Raw genomic sequence first — 24,794 nt, 5'->3', positions numbered from 1 at the left:
TTTAATTAATTTTTCTAAATCTAGCTCGAAGGCTACAAAATAAACATCATACTTAAAAAACTAAAATAAATTTTCAAAATTATAACTAAAGTAAAACTCAAATCAGTACATTAGAACGGAATCGAACCACATGTGCAGAGTCACAGCCCACGGGTGGCATTCACGAACGTTAAAGCGAATAATAATTATAAAGTGTTACTTGTCAGTAGCCTATAATAACTTCATGTTTACATTATAATAATTGTATCATGACTATGAAATATTTATAATAATAATATGAACGTACATAAACGTTTAAAGAAAAATGTAGTATATAGGGCAGTATGATGATTTGTAGGATCTCTGGTGGAGTACAAAACCATAGACGGACGGCGACGGTGCACTGGTTCGCACAACGTACCGCGTAACCGACAAAAAACTGCGGGCTTTGACAATACAAACGTGAGACGAATAAACTACAGACGAGGGCACCAGTGACGACGAGGCTGGATACGGTCGGAAGCACATCTATACCGATCCTCTGTCCAGAGCACTCCAGATATGACTTAAGATAAATGCAGTGTAAATATATGTGCGTCGACGGCGGAAATCTTGCATAGGACAACGGAATCGTAATCGTGGGAAATTTAAAACGGGGCATTTGTACCTGACAAAAACCATGGAAGTCATTCTGCTGCAAAAAGATTTGGAATATGCGTCGTATTGAGCAGATCGCTGTGATAGATTTGAACTCAATGATAAATAATCGCGAATGAAAGACAATTTAAAAATGAGTACCGGTATATCGCCTCGATTTATACGGATGTCATACAATTCATCTATACGGATAAAAGTTATTTCTTTTTCTTTTAGTAAAGAAATAGATTAGGGGTCACCAACTTATTATTTAGGGTCACTAACGTATGATTTATTAATAATAATCTACGCGAGTGTACAAAAAAAATATATGTATAGGGAGTCGTTAAAAAATTGAAATTCAAAAAAGAGGTCGCCACAGTTAAAGGTTGAGAAACGCTGATCTAAATCATTTTTGAATTACTTACAACTGAACTTTATGTTTACTTAATGAACGATTAATTAGATAAAGAATTTATCGAATTTACAAATATCTACTTTGTAGCCTATATTATAGTACATATTTAATATATAGGTAAAAATGAATATTTGTCTGTTCGTGACTTATGAACTCCTCAACTGCTGAATCGACCTTAATGATATTTATACTTATTATTTAGTAATCATAATACACAGATGAATAACTTAGGCTAAAATTTCTGGTCATTTTTTGTATTTTATTGAAGTTTTAGCCAGTGCGAGTAACGTATAATAACTTTATTATATTAACTTATATGTATAAATTAAGTTGAATTAGGCGAAGAAAATGTCCGTCAAGATGACACACTGGCACTTATTTCAAACACTTCAAATTGGGTACCAAAATTTTTCTATGATTTTTGCTACGTTATTTTTAGAATTTTCTACCTTCTGGTTATTCCTGAAATCCTTGAAAATAAAAAATTTCTCAGCACATTAATCCAATACTATATTTTCAATAATTATTAGTGATTTTTTTATAATTAATACCTATTATACAGAATAAATTTAATTATTTCATTTATTCTGTGACTATACTTTATACAATTTTCCCATATTATCTGCCGTGTGTCCGGAATTTTTCATACTGTTATCCTGAATCTTCTAATAAAAAGGTATACTATATGGATTCATATTTATTTAATAATCTATTTCATGTAATATATGATTATTATTCATAATTATACCGTCTGTCTTAATATAAATTAATTTTATATTATTTTGAAATATGCTTACACTAAATAATTACCTATACATAATATATATATATATATATACCTAGACTTTAGCATTTTTTTCTAATTAAACTATTTTTAATACTTTATGCAAACTGAACGTTGGACAAGTTTCTTTACGGTTGTATATGATGTCTTAAGTTTATTTTTATTTAACCTATAGTTTTTCTTTCGGGGCTATTATTATAATTAATAACAACTAAAAATAAACAATTTAATTTTTTATTACTTTACAGATTATTACTCCATTTATATGCTATAATGCATTTCACAATACATATGAAATTTAAAATTCATAACTTTTACAGTAGTGTTATTCTAGAACCCTGATATTGAATCATAAGTATTTGATGAAAATTTCAAGTATTTATGGTTACTTATCCTTTTTTAAGTTATAGCAAAAATCATTGTCGTTTGAAGAAAAACAGTAATATTATACGGATGAATATTCAATATCACAAAAAATTCAACTTCAAACATTCATAAAAATAAATGCGACTTTCCGGTAAACATTTTATTTTTGTTAAATGTAGAAAAACTTAAAAGAATCTTTTATTAAATTTTCAAATCTTCGTTAAAAAATAAAACGTCTTATGAAAAATAGTTTATAAGTTTTCAAAAATAATTTGTTTAATTAAAATTTTCTTAACCTTAAAAACAACTAATTTATAAATTATTTGATGAATTTAATATTATATAGCAACAAAAATAAATAAATAATATTTTATCTAAATTAATCTTTTTACATGTGAAGGAAAGTATTTAACCACATTAAAATAGCACGAGAAAAAATGTAATCATTCAAAAAAAAAAAATGACAACATTGATGTATCAGGGTAAAAATTAGTTTTGTTTTCATGTTATTTACAACTTTCATTTTATGTTAAAATGTATGATAGAAAAAAAAAGAATAAAAATAAGAATTTATTTTTGCCGTAATATAATATATAGTATACCTTAAGTAAAAGGCGAAAGATCTTTACGTTTTGAAAGGAAATCGGAGTAATACCTACCAAAGTTTATACCTTAAGTATAAATAATCATTTTAAAATTATTAATTTATACAATTCAAATCTCATATATTATACAAACATAATTTACCATTCAATTTTATGTAAATGAATTCACATTTCCAGCAAATGATTAAATTTGAGTGTTATAATGTGTTATATATCGTAAGCTTAACTTGATAAGCTTTGATTATATTATTTGGTATTATATAATTATAATTAACTATAACTTATGTCAATATCCAGGATAAATTTTTAAGAGGAACAGTTTATTTTATCTTAGTATATTTCGACCGAATACTGTGTTATAGTCTTAAACATTAGCTGAGTACATTTAAAAAAAATTAAAATAATACGTACACTTTAAAATTAGTTTTGTTTAAGACTAATAATTTATATAACAGATGATTTTACATTAACAGAATTTTGTAGTTCAAATATATATAAATATACTATTATGTAGTTCGATTTTCGATTACATTATATACATTCATGTTAATAATTGTCGTACAAACAATAACAACACAATTTCATAAACAACTTTATTATAATATATTATTTTATTATTTACATCGAAGTAATAATAATATAGTTACTAATAAAAAATAAAGGTCAACATTATTGCATGTTAAGCCTTTGAACAACTTAAACATAAAAAAAAAATGTGTACAAATCAGTCCTTTAAAAAAATACGTGTAAATAAAAACCACTGTCGTTAGACTACAACAGAAATCGACACGTCTATCAATGATGGTAACATAAAATTAATCCTATACTTTACTCTAAAGTTAGGAGAGACTTTGATAGTTACTTGATAAATGTAATTCAATGGTTTTTATGTCGGTATAATATAACATTCGTATCGCAAATAAAATTGAAACAAACAATATTAGTTATAGGACACCTTCGTAGAGTACAAATAAAAACAAAAAGCATATAAATGTCTCTCTTAACTCTTTTTAAAATAATGATAGTTCATAAAATGTATGTAAAATTTACAAATATAACACAATAAGCAAGTAGAGAAAAAAAATTTAAACAAATCAGACGCTTCAATAATCATTTCCGTATAAATAAAGTAAAATATCCTTACGTATAATAATATAACTAAAACACACGTGTTAAAAACTAACCATTTCGGATCACATGTAATTGATAGAAGTCCCGCTGTTATTTTTTGGTTCCGTGGCGATCCACCGCCTTTGGTCGGCCATTGCGTGGTTGTAGTGGTACTGTTGGAGGTTTTGTGGTTGTTGTTTCTGTTGATTTTGTAAATGTTTATCAGAAGAGCGCTGATGAGATGAACCTCCACCACCATCTATGCTGTAAAATGATGACGTGCGGTCCAACGACGTCGGGCTCACACTGTATGCCGTGCCTGGAGGTGCAGCGTGTTTGCCCCGCTTGATGGAATGCGTATAGTCCTTAGTGCCACGTCGTCTCAATGTAAAGTCCCTTTCGCCCGTCACTTGGTACTGTTTTTTCCACTGCACCCAACAATGTCGGTATATTGGGTCTACCGGGCCCCAGTTCCGCGCCGGTTTGATGGTACTCAGGAATTTCTGTGGAAAACAAAAATCAACAAGTGCGTAAAAAATATCATGACATAATACGACCCAGCACCGACGGCAACCAGCAAACCGAACACTCACTTGCGAAAAGTTGTAGTCCACCTGAGCAGATATTTGCCACACAGCTATACCGATAATCATCGACCACATGAACAGATAAACGATCCAACCGATTACGTATAGCCACATGGAATCGTGTGAGCTATAGTCAGACTCTGTTAGCGGCATCACGAACAGACTCCAAAACTCGAACCCCTACAGTGATTAAATTATTCATTAAGCATAATTTATGTTAAAAAATTTTATAACCGGGAAATCATAAAAAAAGGTTTTCAAATGTCTACTATGTATTTCAAATTTCCGGGGATACTTAAAGGAGGTATAATTGAAGGCAAATATTTGCTTTGCAAAAAAATTTACAACAATAACATATTACAGTATTTTAATTTTATGAAGACAAACCTACGGCGTATTCAGGGGTACGTACCATAAACAAAATCGGAGTGCCTAGCCACACAAATTTCCAAACGAAGCACAGTTTATATCCGAGTACAAACTCAAAGTCGTTGGAAAGCGACTCTAACCCGTAAATCCAGACGAAAGCAATCAGTTCCAGTACCGTGGATGTGACTATCATGCGACCAATGATATACTCATCCAATAAGTGCACGGCTTGAAGGTTTTCCTTAAATTCAAAATAGCGTCGATATAATTAATAACATTATTTTAAAGCACTTGCGTCGTTTACTTACGGGCAAAAGGCACAGGACACCCACCAAGAAACCGATAAAACATATCATACAAGTCAATATCCACCATTTCCATTTTTCTTTGGTTTCCACGGATAGTCCTACAATAGCGGTGTAAATAGCTGCTATCTAAAAATCGAGGGAAAAAATTATTAGTTCATTGTTATTTTTGCATATACATCCATGCTCTGATTTTGAATCGTATTTAATTTTTTTTTTATGATGTAAAAACTTTGTTGAATTTTTATTTTGTGATTCAATAAAGTTATAATCACTTAAAATAATTTTATTGCATTATTATACTATGTATTTATTTTATATATTTTTCAATGTTTATCTGATTATGATTACTTTTATTGTGTAATAAAGTACAAGCATATTCCCACTGTTATCAATTATAGATTATCCCACTGTTAGATATTTTATATAATTTTTTTTCTTTCGTGATTTATTATCTTGAAAAAATCTTAGAAAAATTTTTGAATAATTTTAAGACTAATTTTAATATTAAATATCAAGTATTCAAGCAAAATGTAGTAAAAATTATTTTGAAAAACCATTTTATTAATGTTTTTTAGTCGCTTACCAAACTTAAGAATCCGGAAAGAAAAACCAGCGTATAGACCAAAGCAGCCCACATATTAGATAGAATGCCTTTGATCGTCAATTCATACACAAATGTCAAGAACCAGACTTCCGATATGGCTGACGTAGTCGACATTTTCTCTCCAGCTTGTAATTGCACATCATATATCCACATTGTAACAATTGAGACACTACACACGCCGACTACAATGCTAACCACCGTAAGCATTACTGAAGTCCTGTTAATAATTTTAAAAAAAAAATGTGTCAACTTCACTTTATCAAAATGACAATAGAAAAAAAAATCATGCTGGATACTTACCAAAAAGGATTAGACTTTGAGTACAGTCGACCAGCACAAGTTGTGATATTACCAAATCCCAGATGAGTAGTAAACAAAAATTGTACTATGGCGTGATACCAAATCTGAAAAAATAAATATCTGCAACGGTCATACTCTATGTTTAATATATTTAACATTCGCCTCCTACCCAAATTTAAAAAAATTAATCAACCATTTAAAAAAATAAGTTAATAATAAAAAAAATAGTGAATTTTAATTTTAATTTTTTTTTCTATTTGGAGTTTAAGTAAACCAAAAACTATTATGAACTTTGATAATATTAAGCTCTATAATACAGTGATAATAATTATCTAAAATCAAATATAAAAAATATTAATAAAATTCAAAGTTATTTACAGGTTAACAAACATATTGAGATACACTCTACAGTCTAATATATTATTATAACATAATAATATATTTAGAACAGTAGTTTTAATCAGAAATATCAAATAATTAATTTTAAAATATTATAAATTTACTAGATTACTTAATGTTGATGTTTAAGATTTTTTTTTTAAAAATATAAAACCATCATATTCAATTTAAAAATAAAAATATCTTAAGGACTTACGTCTAATTTCCACAAAGTCTCCCATTGAATATCCAGCAGTATTTCCAGTCCTTGTTGATTGGCTTTAAATCCTTTGACCAATAAAACTCCTATTGTTACAAACGTTGCAGGTACGACAAGTAATGCCACTGTTCTGTATGATTTACTGTTTTTTATTAGACTAAAAAAATAATATAAATTAATGGATTTTTGACTGCAATAATTACTTATCAATTAATTATTCAATTTTAGACATCTCTAATTGAGATTAAAGCAAATTACCCCCTTTTCAAACGTAAATTATTTAGTGGATAATTTTTCTGGAAATATTGACGTGTCAGAATCAATAATCAAAATAATATTTTTTGAAAATCAGAAGTTTGTATCGCCAAAAAATACTCCTAAAGTAGTAAAAACAAATACAATAATTTGAAAATGTAGTCTTTGAGTATATTTTAAAATTCTAAAGTTTAGATTTTGAAAAATTGTATTATTAATGAAAAAAGGGGGGCGAGCATTCTTGGTAAATAATGTATATATTATTTAAATTACCCAAGTGACTACGTACATTAAATCACGTAATATAAGTGCAATATTTTTCTAATAATATACCCTTGACCCGTAACAATATTGTTTATATTAAATGCGAAGGTTTAGTCATGTAAACAACGTCGTAGGTTTTAATGAAATAACAATGAGAAAAAGCTGTATAATAATGAAGTCATAGTGTATAATTATCTCAGGAATAAAAGCGAAACGTTTGCGATAGGGATATAGCAATGTTGAGCTATATTAACTATACGACTGTGAATTGTAATATAGCACCTACATATTTTATTTCGTACTTTATAATAATAAAAACAATAGTCATGGGCTAGTTGTACTAAACATCAAAATTTATTTAGCCGTGTAGTCGGTAAATCAATTATGTCGATTTAATTTAATGATTAACAAATAATTTATAACGCTTTACTTTGAAACATTTATTATAATATGATTTTTTTTTACCTTTTTCTTTAACAACGATATAAATGTCAATAAAAACATAGTTTTTTAGATTATAAATATTTAATAAAAATGTAATAATATTTTTGATCAAAATATAGAACATATATCTATACAACAATTATATTGCTTATATTTCTATTTTAAAATAATAGTTATACACAACTTTATCATATTGTTCCAATAACTGATTATTATTTTGTAAATAAACTTAATTTTGTACGCATTTGAAAACAAATTGGGCTCAATTGGTTTAACTGACCGCTAAACATTTTCGACGTGATTAATAAAATAACAAAATAAAAATGTGTACCTTATAGCGGCTATGATCCAAATAAGTAAAATTAGCAAAATGTCCATCACAATCCACTGCCAACCCAAGTGCGGAGGCTTTATAAAAGTCTGCTGAAGACATTGGTCACTGCTGATAGAGTTAGAACTCTCCCCTTGCTATAAATACAAAATAATATTAATGTTCAATATTCTTTAACGATATTAACATTCAATTTTGAAAACCAATTTTGAAAAATCATTATTTTTGAGCAAAATTGCTTGTACTAAAAATATACTATTTTAAACTCACATAAAAGCTGATTGAATTACTACACTCCGGAAACGGAATATTTCCTATTATACTACGTGAGCCGTAAAATAATGATAACGCCATGATTATTGGGTAATATGCTGCAAGTAACATGGACGCTAAGACTTTGACAAACCCGACACCTATAATATTAAAAAAAAAAAAAATTTTCGTAAAATTATAGAAGAAAGTATCTAATGATCAATATTTTATGACAACTATGATATTATAATAAACTATACCTTTGAGCAGAGGTACGGCCCTCCATAGTTTAGTGGTGCCCTGTTGACAAAACTGACCGAGCGTTATCTCCAAAAATAAAAGAGGAACACCGAACACAATGGCAACTGCGAGATATGATACCAAAAACGTACCTATACATAACGAACAATGTCAATCAAATAATTAATAATATTATTTTGTAAGTAAATTAAATAGGTATTTATTTTATGATCGTTTATGAGTAAGTATTGCACATCATAAAAATAATTAATAGCTTTTATTTATTTTCCATCTGTCATCACATCCGTTAATTTACACACTTAATGGTGAGATATACTCGACTTAAATTTTATGCTTAAATTATAATTTTAATAACTTATGCGTTGTTGTTATTTATTATTTAAATTCAGTTTAATTTAAACAGTATATTATTATATATTATACTACGTGCATAGTGCAATTAATTTATTTACATTGATACATTTACATAATTATATAATATGTAAAACATACCTATTGCAATATCCTTCTACTACAAAATTCAAATTTTAAATGTGTATTATTTATAGAAATATTCAAAAATGATGTGTATTGAATTAGAAAAATGCTTTGATTCTAATATTACTACACTATTATAAATAAATAGTATGTTTTGACGTTTAAAAAGTAATAATTTAAAATGTCCTTGTATTTTTGAAAATCTAGTTCTTGATAAAATATAGAGTGATTTGCCAAACATGCTTACCCCTCCCTCTTTTTTCTTCAGTAATGCAGTTATTCAAAATTGACTTTTGAAAATGTTAAATATAATCGAATACAATATTTTCACATTACTTAAAGTGTATCCTGTAGAAATATAAAATTCTGAGTTTCAAATTAAAACCTTCTTTTTTACCGTAAATTATTTAATAGATTTAATTTCTAAAATTTTCGGCGTCTCAAAATTTAAATTCGAACGAATAGTTTTTGAGTTGTTTGACCTTGTTTATTAAAGATAAAAGTTTTATGATAATAGGTTTGGAATGTGGGTGATTGAAAATTGTCATAATTTTTATTTATCTAATAATATTTATATTTTATAAAATCCAATACTTTATCGGTTTTATAATAATAAAAACCATTTTTAAAAACTCTAATCCTTTATACAAATATTTCAAAAACTAAGAAAATAATTGTTTACATTTTGAATTAGATACTTTATATCAAAATTTTCAAAAAATTATCTAATAAATAATTTAAAGTAAAAAATAGGCGGTATTCATTCGAAAAATAGAAGTTTGTATCGCCACAGGGTACTTCTTTAACAATACAAATTAATTTTTTTGGAAGGTAAGCATTGAGCATACATGTTGAATCACTCTGTACATAATCATATTGCCAAACCAAGCTTGTACTGACGACTCACAGATAATAAATTATAAAGATCAAAAACCTTAGTTTTATGCATAGACCACTCAAGTACAATAAATTACGGTGAATCAATCAAAAAAAAAAAAAATCAATAATTAGTGTTTTTAAGCGTACAATAGTTAATAAAATAGATTATACCTATACATTTTATTGCATCCCTGACGTCTTTAAAATAGTGCTGTAGTGTATCGACGGAACAAAGAGAACAGTAAAACAATAAATTTGTAGGTAGGTATATTGAGGAAACTTATCGTCGACCACATAACTTTTTTATATTATAATTACAGTACTACACACTGTATAGCATATTTCAGCGTTATGTGACCAGATAAAAAGAACACTTGTGTGTATATTACACATAATAGTACAATATGATAATTCGTCATTTTATGGTAACATAATATTACGCACTGCAGTTATTTTGTCGCGTTTCGTATACACTTCACGTGGCATTATAAACATATATATATATACAAACTCCACAGTATGTGTATTAACTATATACTAACAATATATTACATACTAAAAATATAATTATTTTATAGTTTTAACGAATATTTTCTCAATAAAATAATTTTGTATGAATGTAAAACAATGGAAGAAAACTTAACGACACGATCGTGAATATGTTCTAATATAACTACAATAATATATGTTGCAGCAGAGTAGCAGTAGCGATAAATTCGTAGATTTTTGGATCAAAACAAAGATAATATACTGTATTGCAATATTTTACAGTTTTAGAGGTACTCACCGCCACCATACAGAAACACCATCCGGGGCAATCGTATGACGTTCGCTAGACTTAATGTCAGTGAGACGGTCATCAACAGCGTGCCAAAACTCTGCAGACAATTTGATTTGCAGCAATATATCTGAAAAAAAAAAACAAAACCGTAACGTTAAAATTTGGTGTGAAAAATCGATAAACGGTTATTTTATAACTATGTATAATATTAATATTTATATTATATATAGGTATCTACTATCTAAATACTATATACATTATAGTTGTATCTGAAAATATTGAACGGTACACTTCTGTTTCGCGGGAAGAAAAACATATTAACCACCGATGAACATTTTGGTGCGTAAATTACAATATAATAAAGTCAGCGCGAAACGATAACCTAACGCTTTTAAGTTATAATAATTGTTGTTGCACCGCCGGCTGCCGTAAACTAACTAATTACTCTGTTTTTAAATCCTGCCCACAGCTATATTTTTGTCCCGTCTAAATACGTTTCCCGATGTCGCGACAAATAATAAACGTTGTAAAAAAATTTTTAAAATTGTTTAGACTCCGCCAACAGTTCTCCCTTGTATACATGATTATAAGTTCTGCTATAATTATACTAATTAGATTTAGTCACAATAAGATAAATGTATGATTACAATAATTTTTCACTGGGTAAAAAAGCTTAAAATTGAAACAAAATTCCTCATAAGTCGATAAAATAATAAAATTATTAAACAATACTCAAGCTTATACATATTCACAATTAATTTTTATATCATTTTAAGTTAAAATGTTGACAAAATTCGTCGAAATCATAAAAGTTTGCAAATAATTTTATAAGTAATCCAAATTTATAAGATTTTCTGTTTTTTTTTTTTTTTTTTTTGTATAGATTGAAAATATAATACGATATTTCTTTTAAATAATTCATAATATAATCAAATAATCTAAAAAAAAAATAATCACAATATCATATATAAATATTTAGTTTAGACAAAATTAAATACTTATTTTAAACAAAAAAAACGATTTTCTTATTATTGTATAATAATTTAAAAATATTATTTGTAGGTACTTGAAACTTTTAATATAATATATCATTATATTGTATTCATGAACTTCAACAATATATCACTACTCTGGCCAAAAATTTCTACAACTCATTGCTTAGTTCAACGGGTTCAATGTACTACAACTTACACGCACAACTACCTCAACGCCGACTAAAACAGGGTCGTTCTCACAACCTTCTTAGTTAAGATTCGTCTGCTCAGATGAAACGTCCAATTTATTATATTAACAAATACTTATTATTAATTATCTTATTTATAATATTTTATACCATATATATAATTACTAGTATTATTGTCTTCTCATTGTATAAACACCATTAATATTAGTTTATCATGTTAAAATAGTCAAAACTCAATGATCTGTATATATCCATAGATGTAGATAGTCTAAGCTAGGAGCATCTTACAATAAAAAAAAAATTAAAAAAAAAAAAAAAATTATATTATATTCACACGGTGACATTTTTAAATGCAAAAATATCGATACAAATTAATTCAACCTTTTTTACTAATAATAAAGTAAATTACTGCAACATTGCAACATAAATAAATAATAAAATACTATACTTATTTATAGATACTTAGTAATATAGGCTGACTAGCCGTCATCACTCAAAATCGTTTTTTGTGTGTAATTATTTACCGTTTAATTCAATCTTAACACATACATTAGAGTGACTTACTCCTCAATGACTAAATACACTCACATCTACTGTAAAACAGAACCATGATTTATTTTCCATCTATTTAATGACTCGACCAAACTGAAGAGTTACTAATGAAACTTAATATATATATTAAATAGTTAATACGTATTTAAACATAAAAATTTGAGCATTGTTTGTATAATATTATTTTCGCTGATAAAGTTATTATTTTAATTTAATTTTATAATTATACTGATGTAGCGATATGCACATATATTATATCATAATATATTAAAATATTCAACCACGCGGACAACGAACACGTCATGAACACTAACGCTACACATATTTTTCGTATAGCTTCTACCGCTAAATTAATATCTTCTATTAATTAAATACAATTAATTGAATGATTTTTAATTGATTACATTTGTATTTAATCATATTAATCAATGGGTCTGCCGACTGCAATCAGTGTGAATATTTCGCATATTATAATAAAATGTTTTTCACGTGTGTCAATTCCTGACTATCGAAAAATACGCACGACAATAATCTCCAGCAATATAATATTATATAATTATGTACATTTAATTGGTATTCCATATGAATTTAAATATCTAAAGCACCACAACGTGGCCGTCAAAGAACACAGGATTAATGTACCAATTTAAGATAATGTGGTACAGTGGTTGTAAAAGATAATCGCTATAGCGTTATTTTACATTTTTTTTTTTATTATTGTTATATTTTTGTCAAGCCCACAATTAGGCGAACGCAGACAAAAAGTATTCAGCGTTCACTCAAAAATCATTGTTCTTTTTTTTTTTAGTTTTTAAGTAAACTAAGATTTAAACTACTCATCACAAACATTTAAAAGAATACTATTTCGAAGGATTTATTTTCATCAATAAGAATATTTTAAAAATTTCAAAAATCTTAATTTTAATTAACGCATAAATTTCAGTGCATACAAGTAGTGTGACAAAAAAATCACCACACTTAGAATGTTATGCGGAACTATCTATATTATATAATGGGTACGATACTTCTGCCACTAAACAACTATAATATTTTGCCAGTCTACTATTTAACGATATTATACAACCAGGGGGCGAAAAATCTTATATATTATAACACACATAATGTTATATAAATGTACGCGTTTTCTGTCAGATTTTACGTAATCGGCGGATCTCTGAGAATCTCTATCACTGCGGGTGCTACCGTACGCTCACGGGTATTATTACTATATTATGCATATTTTTATAATTATATTTATATTACATTATATGTGACACGAAGACGATCCCCTCGGGGCTTGAGGGCCTCAATAGAAATGCGAATTCCGCTGACGCGGTACGACGAAGAAGAATGACCGCGGGCGAAATTAAATTCCAGCCACATATCGAATGCGTACGGTGGGTTCGTGATGTTATATAAATGTAATTCATAAATACAAATAAGAACGTCGTTATCATAGTCGCCTTTTTCGGGGAGACGGCGAATTCCGCACGCCCAAATTGCATAACGGAATACGATCTATAAACGGCACCGTTTCGATATATGACATATAAAACGTATATTATATTATATTATATTATATATATATAAACGTGTAAATTGAGGAAAGATTTGTGTTTTGACGGCCAAACCCGATCGTGACACAAGAAAAATCAAATAATTATAGAAAATTATGTTGTTTTTAGCACTAACCGTGCATGGAGATTAAATTATGTTGTATTATTATTATTTCTGTTGTTGTACGCTGACCAGACGCGTGTGGCGCTGGACGATGACGATACGGTTCGCTAACGATTTGACCGAACTACACAGCAACTAGGTACCATTGGTACCAATATGTATTGTGTTATTGTGTGTGTGTGTGTGTGTGTGTGTGTGTGTACAAGCTGTGGCAGTTCTCGAGAGGAAAAAAAATTGACATGAAGTAATAATTATAAATCGATCCTAGATGTTCTATACAATAAATTACAGTTGTACTATTATATTGTTTTGCCATCGCTATCGAAATATCTAGGTACTCCACGAATGGCGATGCCTGAGTAGTTTATTTCGAGAAACGAGCGACTAGATTTAAGCAGTAATATGTGTTTTTCGTAACTTGAACATTACTAATTTTATTTTTACATTATACATCATATTATTTTAAAAGAACTCGATTGAATTCAAAACACTTGACCTCGCCGCGTACTCAATTAGCTGAATACGAAAATATATTATGTATGATTTATTTTTAAGTACGCGGGTGTACAGACCCAATTCTATGGTACTATACGTATTTATCAAATAACAATACGATTTTTGGGATCCAAAAGAATTAGGTACCTAGTCTGTTTTATACTTCAATACTACATATTATACACATATATCTTTTGTATGGTACCAAAGTAACTTAACCAGCTTTGTTTATACATTTTATTATAAGCAAAACAGATTTTTAACTCTAAACATTCGCGTGTTAGCGTTTAGTTAAATTTTATTTTTATTTTTTTATAAGAAATAGTTTTATTTACATAATATAATATTATGCATATTTTTTTTTGTAGGTACATATAAAACTTTTTTTTTTTTTTAACTACGTATATTCTGATGTCATTAAAAAAAGTTATCACAATAATAAACAATTACATGTATGCAACCAACCATGGTTGGTTTGCAAAAAATTAGTCTTGTGTATATAGATTCTTCATATTATATATATTTACAATCCAAGAATTTTAAGTCGTGTTTAACAATTTACGCGGTAATATTTAGTATATTATTTACAATCATTTCATTGATAACAAGTATAAAAATATTATTTTTAATTTTTACGTCGCAATCCAAAATAAAATTTTGCTAGGTACGTGTATCATTAGTAGACCTTGCAGTACTTTCGCCGGTTAAATATCAAATAAAAACTACTATTAAAGCGTTTAGAATGGATAGTATATAAAAACATTATATATGTACTGTTTTACGTTATGGATCATTTTAAACTAAGCATTTATCATGAAAAATATCATAATTATGTGTATTTAATTTTTTAATTTCCCACGGTTTCTCATACTAAAAATATACTAATTAACAACAAGTTACGTTCACGATTTCATTTTCACCAGTAGATAGCAAATCTACAGTTTTATGAACTAAATAATAAAATTAACTTTTGTTTAAAACCAATTTAAAATAACAATATTGACTAACACAGTAACACGATATTCTATTACACATATTAGTAAATAATAAAAACAAAACAATTCGATATTAAGTAAAATACATGATAAACTAAATACTTTTTGTAAACATTCATTTTAATATGTCGCGTAATATTCCATTTCAATGAAGCAATAAAATATTTTTAAAAATTGATTTAATATTTATGATGAAATCATGAATAACTAATAATACGGTAAACACGTGTTCAACATTCCAATATAAATACGTAATATGCACCTATAGACGTAAAAAAAAACAAACTAAACAAAATATTCAACTATTTTTAATTCTCTTGAACGTATGACTTATTAACTTATTAATATATTATGTATCGTACATGTAAGATATACAACAATAAATAAAAATTATCATCAACCAAGACTCAAGCGACAGCCGTACAATTCTGAAATTTCCTATTAAGAACAAACTTTATAACTTTTAAATGTAATCAAAAGCATATTCAAAAACTATTACTTACAATACGTATTAATTCCATTAATCTCAAACGTAACAGACAGTGTTTTAATAAATAATAGTAACAATAATAATTATTATTGTGATAAATCTTTTTGATTTTTGTATTACATGTATTTTCATATATGCTGTTTGTATATAGTATTAACGATTATGTTGTGAGGGTGACGATACTTGTATAATATTACTAATTAGTAATTATTACGAATCACCTAACCCGATTGACCCACAATAAAAGAATATGATGAATTATAACTATCTGTTTTGTCGGGGAAAACTTAAAACGGATTTTGGAAATTTAACCGCTCGATAACGATATAGCACTTGGATGTACTAGTTAGAGATGACTTATAAAGTAGTTTTTAGCGTAGGTGTAGGTGTAATCGTGAGGAAGTTTAAAGCAGGTGAGAGGGAAACTTCGCGAGACAGGAAGTCGTAATCCGATCGCGACACAACAATTCTAACGCGTCATTGGAGAGGTCACATCAATATATACACGTGAATAAGTGATGCATATATCATTTATTTATATATCATGTATACACACCAAACTTCGTACTATTAAGTTCACGATGTCTAATGCTGCAAACTTTTGGCGGATGACCGCCGTCAGAGAAAAACACATGTGCGGAACTCCGCTCTTTCCTCTTTTCACGATACGTCGTCCAACGTATTTAATATCACGTTATCATCTTGGTATGAATAAGTCACACTACCAACTAGCACCAAAACGAAATCAAGGAGTTAATAAAAAATGTTAAACTGGTAAAATAAAAACGTGCAATGCCGCAACACCACGGAATTTATAATACATGTTCGGTATAGTTCAACGGGGGCTGGCGTGCACGGAAAGCCGACTTAACGAGCGGAGGATCGATGTAACACGGCTACAATAATAATTATTATTGCTACTACGACTACTACTATTATTAATATTATTATTATTATTATTATTATTATGCACACGCGCACAGACCGCGAATGACGTGACCAGTAACCATCACGGAATCGAGCGAATAATAATTATTATAACCTAACGTCGAGACTCGAACTTTGGTGGACGGTCAAATAAAATAACACAAATACGACAATAACAGTATCAAAATAATAAAATAATATAGAGGTCTATCTATATCGAGAGAGACCACGATACTAGCCTCGTTATTATATAGCGGAAGTATTTGCCTTCCCCCGCTAGACGCGTGCGTCGCGCGCGCGCAATGATCGCGACGTGACGATTGTTTACACACATGCAGCGGCGATAATGTATGTACGAGCACGTGTCGATGACGACGACATACCTGTATAATATTACCCGGCTATAATATGTACCTATCGTATAATGTGTAGTTACTTAAATAATCGTGATGTAAATAAAACCATATACACGGTAAAAATTATTGACGCGGTCACGGTATAATATAATCGACGCCTCCCCGTTGTTGTTCATCCCTTCTGGATCCCAAGGATACCTTCCTTTATATTCACCACGTGTCCTTCGTGATTGGTTGCCTTGACCTATTTTCTCTCCCCACAACTTTGCCTTCTACACATCATCAGTTCGGAGATGATGGTTTTTAGTAAGATATTATAATATAGTAATATTATTCTTCGCTTTAATCGTAACGTGTATAACTTTCTATAGGTACCTCTCAACTCCACTTGCACAGTTAATATTTTCCAAGTTTTGTACACTAGTTTTATACTCTTACATGCATTCGGAGCTGTTGGTGGTTAAAAAGACTTAAATTCTAAAAAGCCATTTTTACTGTACATTTATGTCTTTTTTATTATTGCAACAGCTGTCTTCTATTATTTCACCGATAAACTGTAGACAATAAACACCATTATCATCACTTAGCATATAGTCACAGTCTTGTGAAATATAAAACTTAATTACTATGTTTGCGTTTTAATAAATAGTAATAGGTATATGTATCAATATAAGAAATACTGTGGATATATTTTCTAGTAGCACTTATTGTATAGATAGAATAATGAATAATAAAGGTAAGTATAAGTCACCTAAGCGAAAAATCAATTATTATTTTTAAAAACAATGCATGTTATTAATAATCAAAACATTCAATTACATGTTAACAACATTAATTTAAGTTTATAAGCGTAAGACATTTTTATTTTTATTTTAGTTGCAAATAAATGGATTACCACTTAATTTTGAACTGTTATAGAACTCTTAAAGTTATATAGTTAATAAAAATCGCTAAAACTTTTTAATATAAAAAGATAAATGTTAAAATAATATTAAAATATACGTAATTAGTTTGATTACAAAAACATATTTTATATGTACTTAAGTCTTAGAATCTTGTTGTAGTTAAGTTTAGTAAATATATCGCAATAATCTTACTTTAAAAACTTCAAATTATGTAGATATTTTATAACTCGTATATCGAAAATATAATATACCAAATATATAATAACACGTATTTTAACCATTAAAAAAATCATATACTAACCACGAAATCATATTTTACGAGTACATTACGATAATATTATTTAATATATTTTGTTATACCAAAGTATTAATTAAAAGTATAAAACATTTTAAAAGAAATTAAAATTTATTTTTGACATTTTATTTTCTATATAATTTTTAGTTGCATAAGTTGGAGAAATATAGTATTAGTAAATAAAATATCTAATATAAATTCAACCCAAAGAATCATTTGCTTTTAAATATTACCAATTAAATCATCAAGTTTATTATTTAAATTTAAGTTCCTAGTCTTCTTGCACAGCAATAAAACTATTTAACTCTAGACGTTATCATGATAAGTAAATAAATTGTACACAACTTTTCTTAATCAACAAGTAAGATAATATGCAGTTTCGAGTGACGTTTGATTATTAGCTTGAACTAATAGGCAGACATTTCAATCTTACTTATTTGTTTAGATAAAAATATTTCTATTGAAATTCTTCTATGTGTCTTTAAAACAACAGGTTCTTTACAATAACTTAGTTTATACGATGCTTATATAGAATTTAAAATATTATAAGTATGTATTGTTTTTTCCTATTATATAAAATTAAAACCAAACTCGTTGAACAAGCTTTACAGATTTGTTTAATTTGTATTCATGGTTATTCACGTTAACTCATATTTTAAATCATCATAATAATATGTATTATTGGCTATAATATTTTTATTTTTTGAATTACCTACTTCGTAAATACTTGAAAAACTTGTTTGTGCAACGCACAAGGAAAAATGGTCGCACCCGTTTGGGCGCGAGGACATTTAGGTGCATCCATTTAGGTTCGAATATTATTTAGACGCAAAAAAATGATAAAAATACAATTTGTAATAAAAAATGAATGTTGTATTGTAAAAAAATAAAAAAAATATATCAATTATACTGTTTTTAAATGTATTCAAATTATATATGTATAAAAAATGTTTTCAAAAAAGTTCATGCTTTCTGAGATAAAGAGGGTTTACTGTTGAAATAATCAACTACCTAATATAGTGTTATATAATATATACATTATATAACACATGAAAAATCTGCCGGTGAATGGGTGTAAAAAATAAATAAAGATAACAATATGATATTTCATTTGATTTTTAACTAAGTTTGAGGTTCATCAATATTTGATAATATTAAACTAGTTTATAGCTTTGTACGATCAGTTATCACACAGATAAATTCGTTCCAAATCGAATGCGACTTAAACGGTTGCACTGCAGCTACAGTAAAATACTACTAAATTGTCACACAATTTCTTTAATCACTGGAGACAATATAAATATAATAGATACAACAAACTATCAAGGTTGATCTATAGCTTCTATGAATAATAATAATCTCGGGTCTATCGGAGAAATCGAATTCTAACCTTATTCAGGGACGTGAAGATAGATAGTACGTGCGACAGCTCGTTCGTTCATGACACGGTTTTTTGTAGTAAATATTTCCTGGCCGATGTTTTTTTTAAACTACATATCTATCATAGCATACTTACGTAGATGATGCGCACGTATGACGTCTATAATACGAGTTTTATTATTATTATTAATCGTGTTTTTACTTTTTAATAATACACGTTTTACAAGTTTAAGCGCGTTTTGAGAAAAAAATCTATAAAACATAAAAATGTGCTTCACAAAAGAAAAACCGGTTATAACTTTCCATGTCACTACCTAAACTTATCATTACTGCGGCATTTGAAACATGGTTTTAAAGCATTTAACTTTAAATCATGACGGTGATTGGTAAGATAAGAAATGACGTTGTTTCTTATATTGAATTAATATGTTTTTGAAACCAAATCAAGAACATTAACAAACAAGTTTAAATAAATTCCAAAAAAAAAAAAAAATAACGTGCGTCATTACTTATCTACATATATATGTATTATGTATATATATATATATATATTTTTTTTTTTTTTGGTATGGTTGATATTACTTTTAAATTAAGACTAGTTAGTAAATTTAATCTAAATAAATATTAATATTATAAATATACATTATACATGAGAAATATCAAATGATTAATAATTTAATATATACATTCAATAAAATGATAATAATTTTACCATTTTTAATTTTTGTATTATTATATTTTATCAACTAACACATGAAATCACTTTATCGACAATGGAATACTGACACTTAATATTTAATAACTTAGTCGACTTGAAATTTATACATTATATATTAGTATATTACCCGGGTAACTAAAAAAAACATGTTTAGTATTATAATGCAGTATGTCTAATATTAATACATTATATACCAATCTTCTTATAATAACGACTTCTCCTATTCAAGAAATAACTAAAAGAAAAGTCATCGAACTTGATATACTCGTTTAAATATTTTAATAACTTTCGCAGTACAATAAATCCAGGCTATGGTAATGTTACAACGATACAATATTTGATACCATTTAAAACATAATTAAAGTAATTATTCAAAGGTCACAAATAATAAATACCTACGTTAAATTTAAATTTAAAATAAACCACCTCATTCAAAGTACAAATTGATTTTAACATGTTATTTTTATTAACGAACAAATTTAACCACTGAATGTCATATTATTTAAATTTAATCGAAGTAAATTGATTTTATGATGATTTCTAAAACCAAGTAACCGCAATACTTAAATTTAGACCGAAATTGAGGTTATGGTAAAACTTCGAAGTTAAAAAGAACTGATGAGGTCACTATGTTGTATGATAGATGTCGAGTACACCTGACCATTGTGTAAATTACTGTGTAATGGATGTGTTAAATTTGAATTCAATAATAAATCATCACATACGAAAAACCATTCTGAATAAAAACGAACAATCAACCTAAATATTATTAAGGATATTTTATTGTTCTTAGTAATATATTTTGTTTTTTTTTTATGTAAATTACTAATACGATAAGTTAAACTAAGTGTTGTTAAAACAAAGTGCATATATTTTTTTTTTTAATGGAGAGGTGTAAAAAAATAGATTTCAAAGTTTTCCATGAGATCATAGCTTCTACAATATATGTAATAAATACATATTAAATATCAACGAATATTATTTTTATTGTTTCATTGGTTAAATTAAATTAAATTGTAATTTATCATAAATGTGCTATGTCTATAAACATTAAATAGCATACAAAAAGACGAAAAAATATATGGTGTTTAAAAATTACAAATATAAATAAAATATATAATTGATATAATAATAAAACGGTTATTTATTTACATATTATTTACGTTAACATGACCTTATATAATAGATATACGTTAGTGTACCTTCATCATAATATATAGTTTATATTGGTACATTACGTTAGTTTCAAATTGATACCTAATGAGTGATGACATCATTTTTAATACAGATTTTGTAAAATTATATTTGATTTAAATACAGCTTACGAAATACGAATAAAGAATAATTATTTCAAATGCGTGTACCTACAACCTACATCAATACTTCATAAATACGTTATAATATATTATATGTATTATTTTGAATTTGTCGATTTATCAAAAAATTGCTTTATTTGAATAACTTAATGCTTCCTAACAAAAATCCATATTAATTTTGCTCTTTCAACGATTTATGGGTTTTTTGAAAAATTAAAATGTATACTAAAAAAAAATAATCCATTCAAGTATTAAATGACATACTCGTTTGTAACATGTATGTTATATTATTCATATTCATTAGTTCATAATTCATGTAATTTATATTTTTAAATATTTAATGTAACATTTATAAATACTTTTTTTTAGAACTGAACAATAATAACAAAAAAATTTCTATTACATATATAATGTAAGTAAGCAAATATAAAGTGAAACACATTGTTGTATTGTAGTTTTATAAACACAATGGGATAGTCATAACTTGATATTTAATGGTATTTGAAAAAAAATTAATATTTTCCATGAATAAGCAATGAAATAGAACCATAATATAGTTAATAGTGATATCTATTCTTTCTCGCTTTTAATATAATTGTTATATTTATAAAAACCTGTCTCGATTACTTGTTTTTCTCCTACACGTTTACATTGATGAACTCATTAAATCAATATGTACTATTTACTATTTATGATAAAAAAAAAAAACTATTGAAAAATCAATAAATAATTTCTTAATAATTTACTATTTAAAGATTTTTTTTTACTACAAATGAGTTAACAATATTGAGTTGACACACATAATAAAAAATAGTAACTTAAACTTACTAAGTTTATAAAATAATATATAAGTGACATCAAAAACTTACATTATTATTGAATTTAAATCACACAAAAGTAAAATATTATAAATTATAATAAGTATACGATAATAGTAGTTTTTTCAAGATTTTTAATGAAATTTAAAATTGATTTCAAAGTTTGCCATGAGGTCATGCCCTCACAATAACAATACAATAAACACTATTTTTAATGTCTCATGAGAAAAATAAATATATTATTGTCATTTATAAAAGTATATCAATTTTTCTTGAATTTTGAGACATAACATCAAGAACTTTTCTAGATCAATAACCAATATTACATGAATGACCAATATCATGTTTAATAAATAATTATCAATAAGACGAAAACTAATAATTTTATTATACATAAGAATAAACTATAATAGGAGAGAATAATTCCACTTCAAGTTGAAACGAATTAAAAAGTTACAAAAAAACTAAAATGTACAATCGAACGACCAAAAATCTTCGCGATGTATAGATTACCTCTATATTAATGCAAAATGCACATACCTTATGGTATTATGGCTTATATTATTTATTACAAATAAAATACAAATCATTATTCTCAAAAATAATAAAAAGAAAAAAACGAAAGTCGTGTATAATTACCGAAGACAACGATAGCTGTAGGTAGCAGTTGGAAATTGAATCACAAAACCGTCGTCAATTGTTTATCCGCGCCTATAGCTAGATCATTGCCACAAGTGTATATATACATCTAACAGTATACACTAAATATTCATCGAACCTATTGTTTACATAGACTCAATCTGCCTACTGTCATACATATTGTATCCAATGTGCCATACATTTAAATATATATACACCAACATTATTTTTAAATAATATAATAACATTCCTTAGCAGCATTTTTAAAAATAGTTATTTTATTTAAAACGAAAATTAGACCAAAGCATAGTATAGGTTTGATAAAATTATATTTATAAATAACATGCTAATTGGAGGATAACATATGAAACGGTAACTTCAGTTAATACAATAAGAATAGAACAAACAAAAGTAGATGTTAACAATTTACAGAAACCTATATTAATGAAAATGATAAAAATATAATATATTATTTAAAAAAGATTTATATTATTTACTCTATTACCAACAGATAACATAATATATATATATATATATGAGGAGAACATATTTATTTATTTTTTAAAGGTTATAAAAAGTAAAAACGATTGTTATTTTGGACATCATGATTTTTTATTAAAAAATTAATCAGACAAATTAAAAGAGATTTTTGATGTTATTGGTTAATAATTCCTATAAAATATGCATACACGATTTATTTTTTCTGTCTTTTAAGGATCTTAAACTTAGATATATAAAGATATTGTCATAACCTAAATAAGAAGGCATGTTGAAATTAATTGAGAAACAAATATGAGTATATCAAAGAACTTTATTTTGGATTTTTTTCAAGTACAACATAATGACTTACATCATTAGTTTTTCAAATAATCTATGCATGTTTAATGTTATACTTGTGATTAGTGAACGAATAATGGTTGTATAAAGACTTTTTAATGTAAACAGTGATCATTAAAATCATAAAAATAACATTTCATTAAGCTTAACATAGAAAAAGCTTTTAAAAAATAATTAGATTAAATGAACGCTTAATTTCAAATATTCCACAAAGATCTTCAATTTAAGAAAATAAAATAATATACTGTGTAGATAAATGATGAATAACTAAAATAAATATCATTAAGGTTTTTTTTTTTTTTTTGAAAAAGTACATCGACACATTTTAATAAGAAACATGTTTTTTAGAATACCCAAATTCAAAATATTATGACAAGATCTTTTTACTAAAATTTGGCATCTCCCAAATCATCAATGCATTTAAAAATGTTAGCATCATCCTTTAAGAAAAGAAAATTAGAATAATTTGTAAAAAAAACGAATGTACCTAATATTTTTTTAAATTATTCATCATAATTTTACAATTTTTAAGGATTTTACTTTTTTTGTTGCATACTTCTTTCATTTTATATTCCCAAACAGAATATTCTTTTAACGAAT

The 24,794-nt window shown here is 26.8% G+C and overlaps 1 protein-coding gene across 5 annotated transcripts in view; it reads right to left on the bottom strand.

Annotated features, from left to right (window-relative positions):
* Positions 1-3,405: 3,405 nt before the first annotated feature.
* The window catches only part of LOC112594634 (sodium-dependent nutrient amino acid transporter 1-like), a 42,952-nt gene continuing 21,563 nt past the window's right edge, over positions 3,406-24,794 (bottom strand). For 2 of the 5 annotated variants that reach the window (XM_025339528.1, XM_025339529.1), the window contains exons 3-13: positions 10,615-10,735; positions 8,471-8,602; positions 8,229-8,371; positions 7,959-8,095; positions 6,662-6,821; positions 6,067-6,170; positions 5,746-5,983; positions 5,163-5,288; positions 4,898-5,095; positions 4,492-4,665; positions 3,406-4,401 (exon numbers count right to left, since the gene is read on the bottom strand). In XM_025339528.1, the coding sequence (XP_025195313.1) occupies positions 3,982-4,401; positions 4,492-4,665; positions 4,898-5,095; positions 5,163-5,288; positions 5,746-5,983; positions 6,067-6,170; positions 6,662-6,821; positions 7,959-8,095; positions 8,229-8,371; positions 8,471-8,602; positions 10,615-10,735 (1,953 nt within the window). In that variant the 3' untranslated portion in view covers positions 3,406-3,981. Of the gene's footprint in view, positions 4,402-4,491; positions 4,666-4,897; positions 5,096-5,162; positions 5,289-5,745; positions 5,984-6,066; positions 6,171-6,661; positions 6,822-7,958; positions 8,096-8,228; positions 8,372-8,470; positions 8,603-10,614; positions 10,736-10,864; positions 10,960-16,016; positions 16,116-16,559; positions 17,129-24,794 lie in introns of those variants that run through there. The other 3 variants (XM_025339530.1, XM_025339532.1, XM_025339531.1) reach the window with 3 other exon arrangements.

The sequence above is a fragment of the Melanaphis sacchari genome, unplaced genomic scaffold (assembly GCF_002803265.2).
Source record: "Melanaphis sacchari strain LSU unplaced genomic scaffold, SCAv2.0 Contig23_pilon_pilon, whole genome shotgun sequence".
Taxonomy (NCBI): domain Eukaryota; kingdom Metazoa; phylum Arthropoda; class Insecta; order Hemiptera; family Aphididae; genus Melanaphis; species Melanaphis sacchari.
The sequence above is the reverse complement of the archived record's forward strand: the minus strand, read 5'-3'. Positions and strand labels throughout refer to the sequence as shown.